The sequence below is a fragment of the Myotis nattereri genome, assembly GCF_964212035.1.
Source record: "Myotis nattereri genome assembly, chromosome: 2".
Lineage (NCBI taxonomy): Eukaryota > Metazoa > Chordata > Mammalia > Chiroptera > Vespertilionidae > Myotis > Myotis nattereri.
Window position 1 is genome coordinate 167,706,098 of NC_138076.1, and position 18,785 is coordinate 167,724,882.

Genomic DNA, 18,785 nt, shown 5'->3' on the forward strand with positions numbered 1-18,785 from the left:
TTGAGTATATGAAGGATCTATATTGATGCACTTTTTAATTTTTATTCCTAATATTGGTAATTTGTCTTTTCACATTTTCCCTTAATCAATCTAGTGAAGGTTTATTGACTTGATATGTTTAAAAAAATAGTTTTGGGTTTAATTCATTTTCTCTTTTGTTTGCTGTTTTCTATGTCTTGACTTCTGCTTTTCATTATTGCCTCTTCATATTTATTTTGAGTATAAGTTGATTTTCTTTTTCTCACTTCTTAAGGCAGAAACTTAGACCACTGATTTTAGACCTTTTCCCTCCTAATAGAGCATTTAACTTAACTGCAGTATTAATTTAGCTTTATCCCACAAATGTTGATGTTTTCATTTTCATCCAGTTAAAACAATATTTCCCTATTTTCTTTGTGGTTTCTTCTTTGACCCATTGGTTATTTGAAAGTGTGTTGTTTGATATTTAAAATTTTGAATTTTCCAGATATGTTTATTACTGATTCGTAATTTAGTTCTACTATGATCCATTTGCTTAATGGCTAAGCATAATTCTAGCTTGAGACAGTTGCATGTATTCTTGAAAGACACAATCAAACTGCTAGAAGATTGTTTGCAATACATGTAATTTACAAAAGATTAATAAACAGAACATACATTATAAAGAAATCCTACAAATCAAAAAGAAAAGCTCAAGCAACTCAATAGAAAAGTGGGCAAAAGATAGAAACAGGCATTTTACAGAGGAGAAAGCATATACAGCCAATAAAATATGAAGAAATGTTGAATTTCATTAATAATGAGGAAGTTGCAAATTAAGACAATAGAGAAAAATCATTCATCATTCATTTAGCTGTCTAACAAAACCAGGTGTTGGCAAGGATGTGGAGCAATGGGAAGCAGTTCTTATACACTGCTGCTGGCTGCTAAAAGTATTTACTAGCACAACTACTTTTGCAATTTGGCATTATCTTATAAAGATGAATATTTATATATTCTATGGCTCAATAATTCTAATCCTAGAGAAACTCTTAAAAATGTGCACCAGAAGTAATGTACAGGATGTTCATGGCAGCATTGTTCAGGGAAGCAAAAAAGAAAAAAGGGTGCACAAGGGGAGAAACAACTCAAATTTCCATTCACAAGACAAAAGATAAACTCAGTGCCTCTGCATGCTCAGTCACCAAAATGAAAAATGGGGTTATTGAATAACAGATCACCGCAAATTTAGTACCTTAGAGCAGGCAAATTTATTATCTCCTAGTTTCTGTGGGTCAGAAATCCAGGCATGAACCAGCTTGGTCCTCTGCTCAGGGTCTCATCAGGCTGAAATCAAAGCGTGAGCCTTGACTATAATCTCATCTGAGATTCAAGGTCCTCCTTCAAAGTCTGCTAACAATGTAATCGTTCACAGAATTCAATTTCTTGTGACTGTAGGACTGAGGTCCCCACTTTTTCTTTATATATATATATATATATATATATATATATATATATATATATATATATTATTGATTTTGTACAGAGAGGAAGGGAGAGAGATAGTTAGAAACATCGATGGGAGAGAAACATTGATCAGCCGCCTCCTGCACACCTCCCACTGAGGATGTACCCGCAACCCAGGTACATGCCCTTGACCGGAATCGAACCTGGGACCCCTCAGTCTGCAGGCCGACGCTCTATTCACTGAGCCAAACCGGTTTCGGCCCCACTTTCTTGCTAGCTGTCAGCCAGGGACTGCTTTCAGCCCCTAGGGGCCATCTTTAGTTTCTAGCCATATGACCCCCTCACTACATGACAGCTTCTAATTAATCTCTCTGATGTCAGGAAGAGCCCACTTATTTGGACTCACCTGCTTAGGTCAGTGCAATTCAAGATAATCACCCTTTTGATGAACTCAAGGTCAACTAATCAGTACCTAAGCGTGGAAGTGAAATTCCACCATATTTACATACCACCCATTTTCAAGAGAAGGAGATTATATAGGACGTGTACACCAGGGGGCCAGAATGTTGGGGAACATCTTAGAAATCTGCCTACCACAGCCCTATAATAGGAAAATAATCTTAACCTGATGTGGAAAACAATTTGAGCCCATATTATTCCAGCCATTATATGCTATAGGCACTTATCATCTCAGAAGAACTTTTAACCCAGCTTCTAACTCTTTCTACCACTTTCTGGGTATTAGATGGTGCCAGGTATTTGTCTACAATGATTCAACAATCTGGTCTACTTAAAATAGAAATTAAGAGTTAGAGATAATAGAAGTAAACATTATATTTTCTGTAACTTATAAATAAAAGGTATTAATAAACAGCTAAATTAAGAAAGTCTACTGTCAATGAGAAGTCTGCTTAGAGTAAGTTTTTGTACTATTTGTTAAAATGACAGTTTGGCATTACACCACTTGGAAGCTGTCCTAGTATAACATAATATTTCACAAGTGACCCAGTCTTGATGCCATGGCTACAACTCTCTATTCCCCTTCTCTGGCAACATCTCAGCCTTTCACCCCAGCTACTTCCCTTCTCAGGCTCTCACACTCCTGGGTTACAATACACACATACCCAACTGCCAGAGGCTCCAGATACCTGCACCCAGGGTTACCCTCTTCTTTCTTAGGCCTGCAGAATTTTTTGAAACTAGTGGCCCGGTACATGAAATTCGTGCACTTGGGGCTGGGGTGGGGGGTGTCCCCCAGCCTGGCCTGTGTCCTGTCACAGTGCGGGAGCCCCAAAATCCATTGCCCCAAAGAGGTAGGCCCTGCCCACCCATCCGGGGCTCCTCGATGGATTGCCCCAAAAAGGTAGGCTGGAGCCGGGGGAGGCCTGCGGACCTCTGCGTGCCTGCGGACCACGGCCAGCCCCCGGGCGGGGCCTGCGGTGGAGGGGCCTCTCCACACACCTGCGGACCCCCAGCTGGGGCTGTGGAGGAGAGGCCTCTCCACCATGGCCCCGCCCCCGTCCCGGATGCTGCAAGTCCCCACCCACCCGCGCCTGCTGCGCACACAGCCTGCTGATCGGTCATTACTGTGACCGTGTCCCAACCAATTTGCATATTACCCTATTGTTAGTATAGATACCCAATTACCAGGAAGCCTGTGAAACCTAGCTAACTCCATCCTAGCTAACTTTATTCTGTTTGCCATACATAAGCATCTCCTGCAGTTCCAGCTCACTGTTACCCTGTCCTTGGGTGCAACCCGCTTGTGATCCTGCATGACAGCATTCTCTGGTTTGCAGCTGTAAGTAAGAAAGAGTTCTGCCTTTCATCTATCTGCCTTTAAGTTGTGTCTCACCATCAAAAAAAAACCAAATCTTAAGCCGAAACCAGTTTGGCTCAGTGGATAGAGCGTCGGCTTGTGGACTGAAGGGTCCCAGGTTTGATTCCGGTCAAGGGCATGTACCTGGGTTGCGGGCACATCCCCAGTGGGAGATGTTCAGGAGGCAGCTGATCGATGTTACTCTCTCATCGATGTTTCTAACTCTCTATCTCTCTCCCTTCCTCTCTGTAAAAGATCAATAAAATATATTATAAAAAAAACAACAACAAATCTTAAAATCTTATAAAACATCTAGCCTTAACCTGATTACAACACCAGTTGTTACAAACTGACAGCTCCCTACATCGGTCCACTATTTGCACTAACTACAAATTATTTCTGCCAAGTAATGCCCATTACCAACATCTTGCCTTTGACTACTGCTTCACAAGTTTTACACCATATGTCTACATTTTCACTTAATTTAATTCTCACAACAGCTTTTCAGGAAAAGAAGAGTGACATTAATACCAATTTGATAGATGAGGTTAAGGCTCTAATATGTCACCCAGAAGCACAGCCAGAACTAAAAAACCAACTCTTTTATTTTAGTTCTTAGTTTAGTGCTATTTCTAGCACATCTTTATGTTCACTATTTAATTTAGCAGTCTTTTTTGTTTTGTTAATCCTCACTAGAGGATATTATTTTCCACTGATTTTTAAAAAATATATATTTTATTGATTTTTTTACAGAGAGGAAAGGAGAGAGATAGAGAGTTTAAAACATCAATGAGAGAGAAACATCGATCAGCCGCCTCCTGCACATCTCCTACTGGGGATGTGCCCACAACCAAGGTACATGCCCTTGACCGGAATCGAACCTGGGACCCTTCAGTCCACAGGCTGACGCTCTATCCACTGAGCCAAACCAGTTTTCAACATTCCACTGATTTTTAAGAGAGAGTGGAAGGGAGGGAGCAGGAAGAAAGAGAGAGAGAGAGAGAGAGGAGAGAGATCAATGTGAGAGAGAGACACATCGATTGGTTGCCTCCTGCACGCACACCAACTGGGGCCAGGGATCGAACCTGCAACCCAGGTACATGCCCTTGACTGGGAATCAAACCTGAGACCCTCTGTTCCAGGAACTGAGCCTCTAACTTCTGAGCCACACTGAGTATTTTAATGAAAAATGTCCTACTTAAAGAGCACACAATAAACTGTTACCATCTTGTAAGGCCACTTCTTCCCTCCCCCTCAATATCAAGGACAGGAGGATTTAAATGTGAGCCACAGAACTTGTTAAGCCTTGCCACCACCACCACCCATTGTCAAGCAGGATTTCAGAGGCCCTCAGAGCTCTGGAACTTTTGGAAAGATAGCCCCTCTAGCCTAACTCAGTCCACAAAGGATTGAAGAAGACCCACACAGCTCAGCACACTTCTGGTGAAGTCATCATCCTACCACACACACCTCATCTACTCAAGCCCCACCAACCTTTACACCTCACCTCACCACTGACAAGCTGACAAAGAGACCAGTCTCAAGAAGGGGGCTATAATTAGAGTGCTAATTCCAGCATGCCCTATATCTCTGCTTACAACACTCACCACAGGAATACTTTGCCTCCAGGCCATCCCTCACCATGAAGATTCTTGCCCTAGTATAGTCCCTACATTGCCTAATTTGAATCAAACTCTAACCCCCAAAACAGCCTCTAACTCAGTGATGGCGAACCTATGACACCCGTGTCAGAGGTGACACGTGAACTCATTTTTTTGGTTGATTTTTCTGTATTTAATGGCATTTAAATATATCAAAAATATAAATCTTTGTTTTACTATGGTTGCAAAATATCAAAAAATTTCTATATGTGACACGGCACCAGAGTTAAGTTAGGGTTTTTCAAAATGCTGACACGCCGAGCTCAAAAGGTTCACCATCACTGCTCTAACTCCTTCCACTGAGACCTCTGGAATTTAGGGTTGGTCATTAACACAATCCCTTGCTATAGACTGAATGTTTGTGTCTCTCCCCACCCAATATTCATATGTTGAAACCTAACCCTCAATGTGATGGTATTTGGAGGTGGGCCTTCAGGAGGTGATTATATCTTGAAGGCAAGCCCTCACGAATGGGATTAGTGCCCTCATAAAAGAAATTCCAGAGAGTTCCCTCACCCCTTCCACCATGTGAGGACACAGTGAGAAGACAATGAATCTGACAGCACTTTGATCTTAGACTTCTCAGCCTCCAGGATGAGAGAATTAAGTGTTTGTTGTTCATAAGACACTCAGTCTATGGTCACTCATTACAGCAGCCCGAACAACAAAGACACTCTTCAATCTCTTTGATAGATGTTTCTTTCACCTCCATTATCTAACTGAAACCTGGCTACCCTTTGAGGACCAAGCACACTTCCCTTGCAGTCCTCTTTAGGGGTGGCTATTTTTCTCCTACGAATTATATACCAATGCTTTACAAACATTAAATTGCTACCCATTCGTGTGTAGTATAAATGGAATACTTTTAAAATAAAGTAATAAAGTAGAAAACATTAGTATATGCTGCATGTAGTTAAGATGCATATTGTTTCATGAAAGTTTTGTTTCGATTGTATAAGTGATTGCTTTCAAATAAATATTTATATTCAAATAAATATCTATATGAAAATCACTGCTTTACACCACCTAAGGTTAGAAGTAGAGGAAGTGTTCTCTTTGCTGCCTCAAGTACCAGTTCCCTCCTTCCTCCCTAAGCAATGCTCTGCTACTTTGAAGCACATACCATCAAACCATTCCGCACACTGCCCTTCCTTATTATTATCACCTACCATACCCCTGGTCATTCTCTTTCTTTCATTAAAGACTCCCTCAACTGGATTGCTATTTCACTCTCCACAACCCCATCATCATTCCTGGTGACTTCAATATCTATGTGGACAATTCATCTTATGCCCTGGGTTAAATTGCACAAGTGTGATTATTAAAATACTGAAATATTTTCACAGCCCTTGGTGCCTCCAGGACCCGGCACCAGCACTTTAACCTACATTCATTTTGATGGATTCATGTCCATGCTATTACCAATAGTTAAATACTTTGAATACTATCCCACCTAACTCCCTAGGGCCTAGCCTCTCAGCTCCTTGACTTTCTCTTACCTTAAATGATATTTTCCATCACTGCAGAAACTCACTCTCATAGTCATTACCAACAACTGCAACCCCTCCCTATCTCCCGTTCAAGCACCCCACTTTGCCACCTACATCTTCAGCTCACTCCATTCCAATAGTAGGTCTACCTCATTGAGACTCAAGAATACATTTATCGCCCTGACCAGTTTGGCTCAGTGGATAGAGCATCGGCCTGCGGACTGAAGGGTCCTGGGTTCAATTCCGGTCAAGGGCATGTACCTTGGTTGTGGGCACATCCCCATTGGGAGGTGTGCAGGAGGCAGCTGATCGATGTTTCTCTCTCATCGATGTTGCTAACTCTCTATCCCTCTCCCTTCCTCTCTGTAAAAAATCAATAAAATATATTTTTTAAAAAAGAATACATTTATTTTTCATCCCATCTTGGCATTGTCCATCATCCTACTAAAGTCCTCTTTTCACCCATTATCCAGCTTCAATTCCTAGGTGTTATCATTTATTGAATTCTTACTATGCATTAAGTTGTTTATTTACATCACCTTATTTACTTTTAAAACAACCTGACAAAGTATGTATAATGACATCCATTTTATTAACAAACACACACACACAAGTCTGCCCAAGATTATAGAAATAAAAAGTAGAGGTTCTACAATTTTAAATGGCTGAACCACTATTTCCTTAACCTTAAACTAGGGATAAAGATAATTTAACTCATTGAGTTGTGAAGATCACATGTACACAAAAGCACTTTGTACATTGTAAAGTGTTCTACAAATGTTAGTTATAATTATTAACTACTGACTAGACAAGCCCTTACCCTTTCTCTCCACAGGAGTCCTAACCTGAAACTTCCCTCAGCCTTCCTCTTTCCTTTATAGTCATGGACATAGCGGAGGCAAAAATTGCCACTGCTCTGTGGATAGAAAATTCAACTCTGATGTCAAGCTTCAAACCTTTGAATGGAAGAAAAGCAGTGTCATAAATAGTGGTTAGGTCCTAATTAGTAATTGAAGGTATGGTTTCATTATGGAGAAACAGGCTTATAAGCCAAGCTGATAATTCATTACAAAAAATAAGACTAATAAAGGAACTTTTATAACACAATCCCAAATTGGTGAACACTTTCTTATTCAAACCACATCAGAACAAAAGTTCAGAAATGAAGGAGCCAAGACTGACAGGCAAGAGACTTAATCTCTTAAGGTTTGTTCAAGTCCTGTAGAGAACTTGGAACCTTAAGTGTCTGGGGGGCTCTTCCTGAGCCCCAGGAAGAACATTGCTGTGTTCCAAGAACTCTGTATTCCACCTGCTAGAATCTGGCTATTGGCCAGTTCATCCCATTCTGCTGTTCCAAACTCTATCAGCAGGGCAGCCAAGGACCAAGAATGGTATAATTAGACCCATCGGGTATATCACTTCCTTATAGTACTAAATATAGTGACTCCCTATTACTTGACATGGCAAATAAAAATCCCTGACCCACTGTCTAATCTTTCTGTCAATTTCCCCATTTCATTTTTTTCTATAGACATCCCCACAATTCTGTTCTTCATCCCATAGCATGCCTCACAGCATGTCCATTTCTCCCTTCTGATTCTATCCAAGATGCTCTTCCTACATGTTGCCTTCAAAGCTGATCTTGAAACAATTCCACCAGAAAGTCTTAAAAAGATGGAATCATCTGCCTACTACTCAGTGCATGCTTAATTACTCCACCTTGTAACATTACTAGTATGTAGGAGTTTGGACTTGTCCATATATTACTGTGAAAGATTAAGATACCACTCTGGTGACTGGTGCACCAGATTATAAGTCTAAGGCCAGGCCCAATTCCCAATTTTGCCTTTTGGCTCACTTAAGGCCCTGAACTCATGCTGAGATATGCTGAGATAATATCTACACCCCACAGTTTCTTGATTAACAGCTAAAGAGATGACACATTAAAAGCATAATATAAAGGTATTTCAACCCCCCCCCCCCCAGTGATGTTTAAGAGAAGGTTCTGGCATAAAGTAGATATTTATTAAATATTAATGACTCATTATGGTGCCATTAGGCCAAAGCTTACTTTTCTCAGTTTTGTTTGTTTTGGATACAGTCTCACATCAGTTTATTTCCCAAAGAAGAGAGTCTATGCTGTTTCTCATATATATCTACCTGCCAGCTCTCCCCAAATATTCCTTTCAGGTCAAGTCAGATTTAGGTACTTGGTTATGCTCAATTTAATACTGTGTGGCAGAGGCAATGCTAAGTGCTCATCAAACCCCATTTCCTTTTCTACTAGGCACACACACTTCACTTCCCAGCCACCCCTGCAGTTAGGCTGGGCCATGTGACCACACACCTGAATTCTGGCTAAGGGAATAGGGTGAAAACATGCACACCATTTCCAGGGCTGGCCCCTGATACCTCAGGCACAGCTCTCCTCCCTTATCTGAGGACTACAGATTGGATGATTCCAAGGCAACAGGGGACGTGGAGCCACAAGATAGAAACAGCCTGAAGTAGACACCCCACCCACTGGCCCCACTACACACTCTGACTTGTGTGAAACAGGCCTTTATTGTGTTAAGCCACAGAAACCTGGTATTGTTAGCCTGCCCTATTGTTAGTAATACACCTCGTATTTCTCACCAGTGCTGTCAATGAAAACAACCCCTGGACTTAGTTCCAGGACCTGAGATACAAATCTTGATTCTAACACTCCCCCCTCCCCCCATATCCTAGAATCTGCTCTATACCCTTTCCCAAGTGCATGTCTAGCACATTCTCCTCCTCCTCATTACGGAGCCCTCCCCACTCTTCTGCCTCAAGACTTCTGCGAGCTCTTCTCTGGCCTCTCTCCCATACATGTTCACTTCTTTGCTCCCAGTGCGAAGTATATTCCTCCATGTTAGCATCCATTACATTTCATTGCAAATATTTGTTGGCTGAGTCCTTAAATCCACAGACAGTTCCTTTGCAGCTGTGGGCAAACTACGGCCCGCGGGCCGGATCCGGCCGTTTGAAATGAATAAAACTATTGAAAAAAAAGACCGTACCCTTTTATGTAATGATGTTTACTTTGAATTTATATTAGTTCACACAAACACTCCATCCATGCTTTTGTTCCGGCCTCCGGTCCAGTTTAAGAACCCATTGTGGCCCTCGAGTCAAAAAGTTTGCCCACCCCTGCTTTAGGGTCTTTGCCTCCCAGCATTTAGTTACAGTGCCTGTCACATAGGAAAAAAATAAATATATGTTAAAGGAATGCTTGCCACCTATGACCTTAAGTGAGTTACATATTTTTGAAGTTTGTAAGATTTTACAGAGAAGTTGTGGTGAGAAATAATGCAATCTGTAGATTATAAAGAAGATTCTAATGGTAGTGTGTTTATTATGTTTGCAGGCCTTTCTCATCTTTCCCAAATTCATCTTAATGCTTCAAAGTAGCTCTAATAAAAGTATAATGCAAGCCACATATATAAAACTTAAACATTGCAGTAACCACATGAAAAAGTTAAAAGTACATAAAATTCACTTTAATACGTTTTAACCCAATATATCCAAAACACTGCTTATTAGCTATTTTATATTTTGTTAATGAAGTCCACACCAGAGGAGCTCAGCAGCCACATGCGGCTCGCGGCTGCTGCAAATTGGACAATGCAGCTGCGAGGCCTCTGGTCTTGGTGAAGTCACCCCGGCCACCCCCACTGGGAATAAGGGGCTCCTCCGCGGTGCTCCCCTAGCCCGCTGTTCCCCTTTCCCCGCTGCCCTGACCCCCGGAAGGTAAGCCCGCGGGTGTCCCAGGCGGGTGGGTTGTCTGGCATAGACCGAGCGGTGAGTAATGAGCCGCGCGCGAAGAACCCGGGGCGTCCCCGGGCCGGGGCGGAAAATGGCCAGACGGGGAGCGGCCGCCGGCCTCGGTCGCCGGGACCGGGACGCTGGTGCCCGCGTCGCCCCGGGGTGGCGACCTCCGGCGGCGGGAGCCGGCGTCTGGGCCCCGCGGCCCGCCCCCCGCACGCCCCGCGCCGCCGCCGCCGCCGAGCCCCGGAAGCGGGCGGGATTTCCTGTGCCCGCCCCGCCGCGCGCCGGGCCGTCTCCGCCAGGCGCTGGCTCCGCGGCTGCAGCTCCGGCGAGGCGCCGGGCGGAGGGAGGGGCGGGCGGGGCCCGGAGGAGGCACCGGGCCGCGGGCCAGGCCGACCGGGTGAGTGGGGGCGGGCGGGCGGCAGTCGCGAGTGGAGGGAGGGACGCCTGGCTCCCCGGGGCGGCGGGTGGGGGCCGGTCACCCGTGGGGGCGGGGAGGAGAAGCGCCGCGGCCTCCGGGTCGCTGACTTCCCCGGGGTCTGCCCCCCCGCCCCCCGACATGGTTGCCCGCCCGCCGCCCCGTGTCCCTCGTCCCCGGCGTCGCTGTCACTCGCGCGCAGGTTGCCCGGGGCCCTTTCTCTTCCCTCGCTCTTGCCCCAGTTCTCGGGAACCCTGTCTTCTGACCTCCCCTCCCCGGCTCCCGCTCCGCCCGCCTCGGATACTCTGAAATCGGACCCTCCGGGCACGGCGACCAGAGGAGGGAGGAAGCCACCCTACCCCGGAGCGGCGCCAGCGGCCCACGCCCGCCCGGGCCGGGGGCCAGGCTCTCCGCCGAGCGCGCTCGTCCCTATGCCCTTGGGCTACGCGTTTCAATACCGTGGCTCTTTCTCTGTCCAGCTGCACTGGCTGCAAAACTAACTTCTGCAGGTGCCTGCCGCGCCCTCCTCCTCCGCCCCCCCCCAGATCTGTGAGCGAGAGGAGGGAGTGGAAAACCTAGAACCCGACTCCCGTTAGGCCTGGGGTCACCCCGGGACCGGGAGAAAGCAGTTAGGGCGGACAGCTGAACTGTCAGGTGCGTGCTCCGAGAGAGCGAACATCTGGGGAGGTGCAGGCTGAGGACAGGCGCCTCCGCCCGCCCCCCTGTGCCGAGGATTTTTGCCAGCTCCTGCGCCGGTGTGGTCAGTGGTCTGCGGGGGCTCACAGCTGGCCCGTGGGCTCTGGGGAGAGGCCTCCGATCCAGGGACTCTGCTGCTGGGAGATGATGGAGAAGTAGGTTTGAGGCCGGTGCCCAGATACTTAGCTCGAGGTGAAGTCCTGGGGGAGGATTTGTGAAGGGAGCTAGAGAACACGGACGACCTCTGTGAAGAGGATGAATTGGTGCCTTATACCTTAGAAGTGGAGCGGATACAGGGGCCAGAATTCAGAGGAGAAAACGAAAATGGACGTTTCTCTTTCTTGCTTTATTGGGAATTTTCCTTTCTTGGGAGATGTCTCTGAAAAGGAAGCCTAAACTGGGACTCAGTCCAGGATGCTGCCGTGAGGCCCTGGGGCGTCTGGACTTCTGAGACTTAAGGGGAATTTGTTCCCTTTCTGTGCATTGGGCTTAGGGTTCCCACCTACCTCTTTTGTCAAAGAGAAATGGCAAGAAAATAAACAGCTTGATACCTGTCATTACCCATCCTGGGATCTTGGGTTCTTGACATGTTGTTGGGTAGATATGAGTGAGCCAGAGTAGTTACCAAAGCTCTGCCAAGGAGCAAGGGACTCTGTGAAGTGTCATAGACTGTTTCTCTGCCGTAAGACAGCAAGGCCTGTATCACACAACACAGGTGGGACCTGCCCTGCTCTTAAGATGTCCAGAGAAAAGGAGAGCCCACACACCCAGTCCCTCGCACTGCTGGATTATTATGAAGAATTTTAAAAACCTAAACCTCTTCTCTCGCCATCAAAAGAAGAGATCTGGCCCTGGCCGGTGTGGCTCAGTTAGTTGGAACATCGTCTTGTACACCGATGGATGGTTCTCTCTCACATGATTGGTGTATCTCTCTCACATGGATGTTTCTCTCTCTCTCTCCCTCCCTCCCTCCCCCTTCCTTCTTCCCTCCTGCCTCTCTCTCTTTCTAAAGTCAATAAGCATGTCCTTGGGTGAGGATCTTAAAACACACACACACGCGCGCGCGCGTGCGCGCGCACACACGCACACACAGAAGAGATCTGTATAGAAATCGAAAACGTTTCTCTTTTTATTCATTGGTAGTATCATTCATTAGTCTTCCTTAACCAACACAAAACTATGTCCATGTTTTTTAACTTTTCCCCAATGGCCATATTTCCTGTTTTCTTCACTTTTGTTTTGTTTCTGTTAGAAACAAAAGTGCTCTTGACATAAATACATGCTTTGGCTGGGACTTTTATGTATAGTAATAATTTCATTCTAAACTAATCAATGTGAATGGAATTTGTGGCAGAAAATCTTATAAGTGATTATATCTATTTTTTTTGGGTGCAAGTCTGTGTGCATTCCTTCCTGCATGTTTCCAGATTGTTTACTGTATTTTCAGTGGTTGGAATTAATGGATAGCTTTTGAATTTCCAGGATTGTTCCTTTATTTTTCTTAAATGAAGTTCTTGTAGCCTTCAGGGATATTCTATTTCTATCACAAGGTACCCAAAATAGCCATTAGTGAGTTTGCTCTGTGGCACCTGTTCATTTCTTAGTTCCTGCAAGAAGCTTGGCTCAGGCTCAGTTGATTGGACTATATCAAGTTTTTAAAGTTCATCTTCCATCAAGCTCTTATTATCCAGTTTCATCTTTCATCCCTTGGCTGTCTCCCTAACTCCCTTAGGAATATCAACCCTTTCCATTTTCATGGGATGAATTTGTTCCAGGTCACAATTTGGGTTCGCAGCAAAAATGCTTTCAGAACAGACAGCAGCCCTAGGGCCAGGATGGGAGTCGATGAATGTCCAGCTGGATGGAGCGGAGCCCCAGGTGGAAAGGGGAAGCCAAGAGGAGGGGCCATGGAGAATGGCACCAGGGCCCCTGGAACACCTGTGCTGTGACCTTGAAGAAGAGCCACAGTCCCTTCAGGAAAAGGGTGAGAGTCTGGAGGATGTGGGTGCGGGGAGCAGGGTGCAGAGTAGTCTCCTAATCTCTGTTCAGAAAGTAGAGTTGAAAATCCCCAGTTGCCTTGAACTGAACAGCGTAATCAATATCACAGCCAGTCCGTTCTTCCTTGGCCCTGTCACAGGAATGTAAGGAGCGCCTGTATTCCGCATGCCGCACAACTGGGTTTTCTCCATTTCTTACATAGCCACTCCCTCCGCGTGCTGCACGTGCATCTTAGTGGCAGCAAATGTGGGAGACTAAGGAAGTGACAGCAACACTGATTACTATGGGAGAACACACCCAGTAAGATACTCTTTACAAGATGAAAATTACATTTAAATAATATAAATTCACACCATAGCCACTGTGGTAGAGATGGATGACAGGAAAGATCTACTAAAAGCCACTCAATACTCTTACCGAACATTTTGAGCGAAGGTCTCTTCTATATTTCTGCATTTGAGTTTTACCAATGGGCATAGATAGAGAAAAACCATGACCCTTAAGCCCCTCTAAAATGGGGCCTAGGCTCTTACTGGGAAAGGATGAATGGTACACCTCTAATGGTTCCTTTCTCCCCTCACCAGCTCAGTCGGCTCCCTGGGTTCCTGCCGTTCCCCAGGAGGGGAGCACCGGAGATTGGGAGATGGCAGCTGCACTTCTTGCAGCCGGATCACAGGTGGGCTGTGTGCTGCCTTTGGCCTCTCCCAGGGGTCTCATCACTGCTGCCTTTCTGTAAGCCTTAGCATCCTCCCACTGAATTGTTATTTCACATGATCACGAATAGTATGTTCATCTTATAAGCGAATAGATTCTATCCCTTTCCAAGAGGCTCAAGGTATCCTTTAAAAAAGAAAGAAGATATAACAAGAAGAGGAGAATTCCTAGAAGTTAGGTGTGTTGTTGTTTTTATTAGATGGCTGTGCTATCCACAGGGAGATTTTTAAGAACAATTCATTAATATTCTTTAAGAGATAAATTTGTGAAGATTAGGAAAAGAGAACCTGAAGGAAGCTTGGAAGAGCATAAAGTGGGCAAGATTGGGTGGATGATGGGGCATTTATGGAAAAGGGCAGGAAGAGACTAAGGCACATGTGTAGGGCCATAATGCTAGTAAATGGCAGAGCTAGGAGTTATTTGGCTCCAGGATCTGGACTCCTAAACACCATACTATGCTGCCTCGGAAGATAAGGATATGGCATGGTGGTGGGTGTGAGGGTGAATGTTTTATCTATATCCTTTAAAAAAATTCTTTTTCTTTATTGATTAAGCTATTACATATGTGTCCTTACCATATCTATATCATTTTGTGCTGATAGAAAAGGAATGGTCAAGTGAGGAAGGAGAGCATAATACACAATTTTTTTCAATGGAAATAATAAGGCCGGTGAGAAGAGACTGGGCAGACACATACAGTTAGACAGAGAGAGCAATGATTTTCTGGTGTCTCCGACTTTTAGTCCCATTTGGGAGACACCTCTGGAGACACTAACCTCACTTACCATTACCTTTACCCCTCTCCTCATTTCCCCTTCACCCAGGGGCCTACCCAGGGGCCACTGGGTAATTATTTTTCCAGATATTCTCTTGCCCTCTCTCTTCTACTGCCCCATCCTTTTATATTGGGATCACATTTTCCTTAAGGAACAGCTGGTGACAGATGATGCTGCATTTTGTTTCAGGGCCTGGTAACCATCAAGGATGTGTCACTGTGCTTCTCTCAGGAGGAGTGGCGGAGCCTGGACCCTTCTCAGACAGACTTTTATGGAGAATATGTCATGCAAGAAAATTGTGGGATAGTGGTCTCTCTAAGTAAGCATGATCTTCCCCAGCCACTAAAAGACTGTCCTCTGGGAGGCTGAGCCCTGTGCTTTAAGCGTGTTGGATAGTGTCTATCAAGGGTTCTTCACTTGTCAGGGGATCTGTCTTCCTTCCACCAGGAAAAGAGCACTAGGACGAATTCAAGGAGAATAGAAGTGAGGCATCATTTTTAAAGACAGCAGCAAAAGAATGCTGAATCATGGAGAAGAGAACTTTAGGCTCCTCTCAGTTGGGAATTGGCAAGTTCTTACAAAATAGAGCAGGACATCTAAGAGATAGAACTGAGTCCTGGGAAACTCAGAAACCTTCTGGGGAAAGATGGGAGTTGAGGAGGGGGAGGGATGGAGAGATAGCTGTGTTAGAGCTAAATAAATGAAGTTGTGACCAAAAAGGACACTTGGGTTGGAAATATTTGAAATATAAGTGGCAGAGAACACACACATTGGGGAATAGTGTGTGATTTTCTGGGGGGGGGGGGGGGGGTGCGGCGAAGAAGAGCAACTTAAAAAATGGGAGGGGTGAGGAGAGTGAAGCTTGTATCTGGCCTTTTATCTAGAGTTCTAAGGAATAATATAGGAAACAGCTTTTCTTAGAAATATAGAATCACACTTGTACTAATTGACATCCCTATTTTCCTTTCCCATGGGCAGGATTTCCAATTCCTAAGCTGGACATGCTTTCTCAACTAGAAGGAGGGGAAGAACAATGGGTCCCTGACCCACAGGACTTAGAGGAGAGGGACATCCTGAGGGTAACATATACAGGTAAGAACCTAGAGTGGACTTTCAGGCACGGCCTTCATCCCTCTTGGAATGTGATCGTTCCATGTCCCTCTAATCCTTCCTCTGCCTTGGAGAACTGTAGAATCGAAAGGTTTAGAGGTCGTTTTTTTCAAAAGCAGGACAGTATAGCAGAAAGGTTTTAGAAGGCAGGTTTCTGGAGCTAAACTTTGTGGATTTGAATTCAGGACCTTGGAAAAGTGATTTACCTCTCTTTGGGTTCCTCACGTATACGTTATTGTGAGATTTAAATATGTTAACATAATAGAACAATACCACCAGGTACATAAAAAGCACCCAATAAAACACTAGTTGCTGCTATGCCTGTTGGTGTTGGTGTTCAACTTCCCACCTCTTACAGAAAGGGCTTCTGCAGTGTCTCTGGTATTGCTGACAGGTGGCCAGACAGCCCGCGATGACTGCAGCACATTCCTTAACTCTCCATTTATGCTTAGGCAGGAAGATGGTAATTAATAGTAAAAATCAGTGGTAAATAAGTAACAGTAATAAATAAATAATCACAATAGCACAGACCATTTACTAAGTGGTTACTATGTGCAGGTACTGTGCTATCTATCTTATAATTATTTACATTTTACAAAAGAAATGAAGACTAACAGAAATTAAGTAGGAAAGCTGAGATTCAAAATTAGGTAGTCTGTCTCCTAAGCCTAGGCTTCTAACTTCTACACCTCTTGCACTGTCTTGTACCACATTAAAATCTGTTCTCTCAGTCCTTGTTGGGTGAGGTTTAGGCCCTAACAGACATCATATAACCTCACCTGTGACTTGGGTCCTGAGGTCCTCTCTGGTGACTCCCATCTTGGGGTTGGTATTTTCCCTTCTCCACAGGAGATGGAAGTGAGCATGAAGGGGATACCCCTGAACTAGAAGCAGAACCTCCCAGAATGTTATCTAGTGTGTCTGAAGATACTGTTCTCTGGAACCCGGAGCAGGAGGAGAGCTGGGATTCCATGCCCAGAAGCTCCAGAGGAATGCTCCTGGGCCCACCATTTCTTCAGGAAGAGAGCTTCTCAAGTCTTCTGTGTAGCACAGAGATGGATTCCCTGTTAAGACCACACACATGCCCCCAGTGTGGGAAACAGTTTGTGTGGGGCTCCCACCTTGCCAGGCACCAGCAAACTCACACCGGGGAGAGGCCCTATAGCTGCCTCAAGTGTGAAAAGAGCTTTGGGCGAAGACATCACCTGATCCGGCACCAGAAAACCCACATGCACGACAAGCCCAGCAGGTGTTCTGAGTGTGGCAAGAATTTCCGATGCAGCTCCCATCTGGCCAGCCACCAGAGAATGCATGCGGAAGGCAAATCCTGCAAAGGTCAAGAAGCTGGAGAGAGCCCTGGGGCTAGGAAACGGCAGCACACCCCACCGGTGCCAAAGTGCCACGTGTGCACCGAGTGTGGGAAGAGCTTTGGCCGACGGCACCACCTGGTGAGACACTGGCTAACCCATACTGGGGAGAAGCCCTTCCAGTGCCCTCGCTGTGAGAAGAGCTTTGGCCGTAAACATCACCTGGACAGGCACCTGCTGACCCATCAGGGACAGAGTCCCAGGAGCAGCTGGGACCGAGGGACATCTGTCTTCTGATTTCTGTTTTTGCTGTAGCTGTGGTCACATCTATCAGCTGGTGCTGCCAGGAGTCTCTGCCAGAGCTGCCCCTCTCCTGCCCCCGATGGCCAGGATCATGAGCCCTGGCCTCATCCCTAGAAAGGTGAGGTTTCAGCATGGGCCAGAGCATTTTTCACCACTTCTGTGAGATACCACATAAAATAGAGTTCTTTGGGCAAAATTTTTGGGAAACAATGCTTACTACATGGGCTGATATTCAGCCTGAGCCCATTCTCAAGGGTACAGTGGTACCAGCGGTTTATGGCTGAGGTCCATTCTGATGTGATTGGAGCCTATGCCATACCAGTTGTTAAATATTTTTAGTATCACCACTGTATACTATAGCTCTTATATTTTCTTTACATTATATATGGAGAGAGAGAAAGACCATGTTGGCATAGTAAAGGCTCTGAAAATGTATGCAGTAAAGCAAATTTTAAGCCTCTTAATGCAATGTTTCCTAAATGTATTTGACCTCAGTATTCTTTCTATCTCACATCCCACAGAACTGGTGACTCCATGAAACGCTCTGATATCACTGGGTTAGAGTAATGAGGAAACAGAAAAGAGACCCCTTTTTTATCCAAGTGAAAGCTGAAGGGCAGATCTCATTCCTGTGTGGGTCCATCACCTTTTCCCCAATCATCCAAATATACACCCACACCTCTCAACCCCACCTGGTGAAAAATAGAAATAATAACCTTTTCACCCATGATTCCTAGTCCTTTATCCTGCACATATGTATATCCAGCTGAGAGATCATACTACCATGCTAAGAGATGGACCTTATACTCCCAAGTAATCCAGACTCACACAGAAGAAAAAACTTCATCTCCTTGGACAGTCCCCCTCTTCGCTTGACGTGTCTTTCTGTGTCGATGTGTATCTGTGTGCAGGGTCTTTGAAGAGAGCATGCAAAGTGCAAACTGTAAAAGCTAGATTTTCTAGGGGCTGTGTTCTGGTGATGAGGGTAGTGGGGATTTTATGGGGTTTTTGTTTTGTTTCAAGATAGGAAGTAAGCTGATCTATTAAGGGAGCCCTAGTGGAAAGGATTATGTGATGGGTAGTGTTGTGGAAATTGAGGTATAAAGACTTCTTGAATGTCACTGAGATCAAGACCAGCGGATCTATATTCCATGTCCGAATCTCTGGGCCACAGATTCTTTTTGCTTGGGGGGAGAGAGAAAGAAACATCCTCAGTGAGGTGGGCTCTTTCTTGTTGATTTCAAGCAAGATGCATATAGAAGCTTTATGCTGAGTG

At 45.1% G+C, this 18,785-nt stretch overlaps 1 protein-coding gene across 1 annotated transcript; it reads left to right on the forward strand.

The window, feature by feature from the left end:
* Positions 1-13,080: 13,080 nt before the first annotated feature.
* Positions 13,081-18,455, forward strand: ZNF641 (zinc finger protein 641). The gene is made up of 5 exons (XM_081084536.1): positions 13,081-13,285; positions 13,884-13,975; positions 14,979-15,108; positions 15,768-15,881; positions 16,749-18,455. The coding sequence occupies exons 1-5, from the start codon at positions 13,102-13,104 to the stop codon at positions 17,501-17,503; spliced, it is 1,275 nt and encodes a 424-aa protein (XP_080940662.1). The 5' UTR covers positions 13,081-13,101; the 3' UTR covers positions 17,504-18,455.
* The last annotated feature ends 330 nt before the right edge of the window (positions 18,456-18,785 follow it).

Excerpts from the sequence above, each read along its gene's own strand:
- ZNF641 (XM_081084536.1), top strand. The coding sequence starts at position 13,102 with ATGCTTTCAGAACAGACAGCAGCCCTAGGGCCAGGATGGGAGTCGATG. Across the intron at positions 15,109-15,767 it reads TGGGATAGTGGTCTCTCTAA|GATTTCCAATTCCTAAGCTG; the intron begins GTAAGCATGATC and ends TCCCATGGGCAG. Across the intron at positions 15,882-16,748 it reads CCTGAGGGTAACATATACAG|GAGATGGAAGTGAGCATGAA; the intron begins GTAAGAACCTAG and ends CCTTCTCCACAG.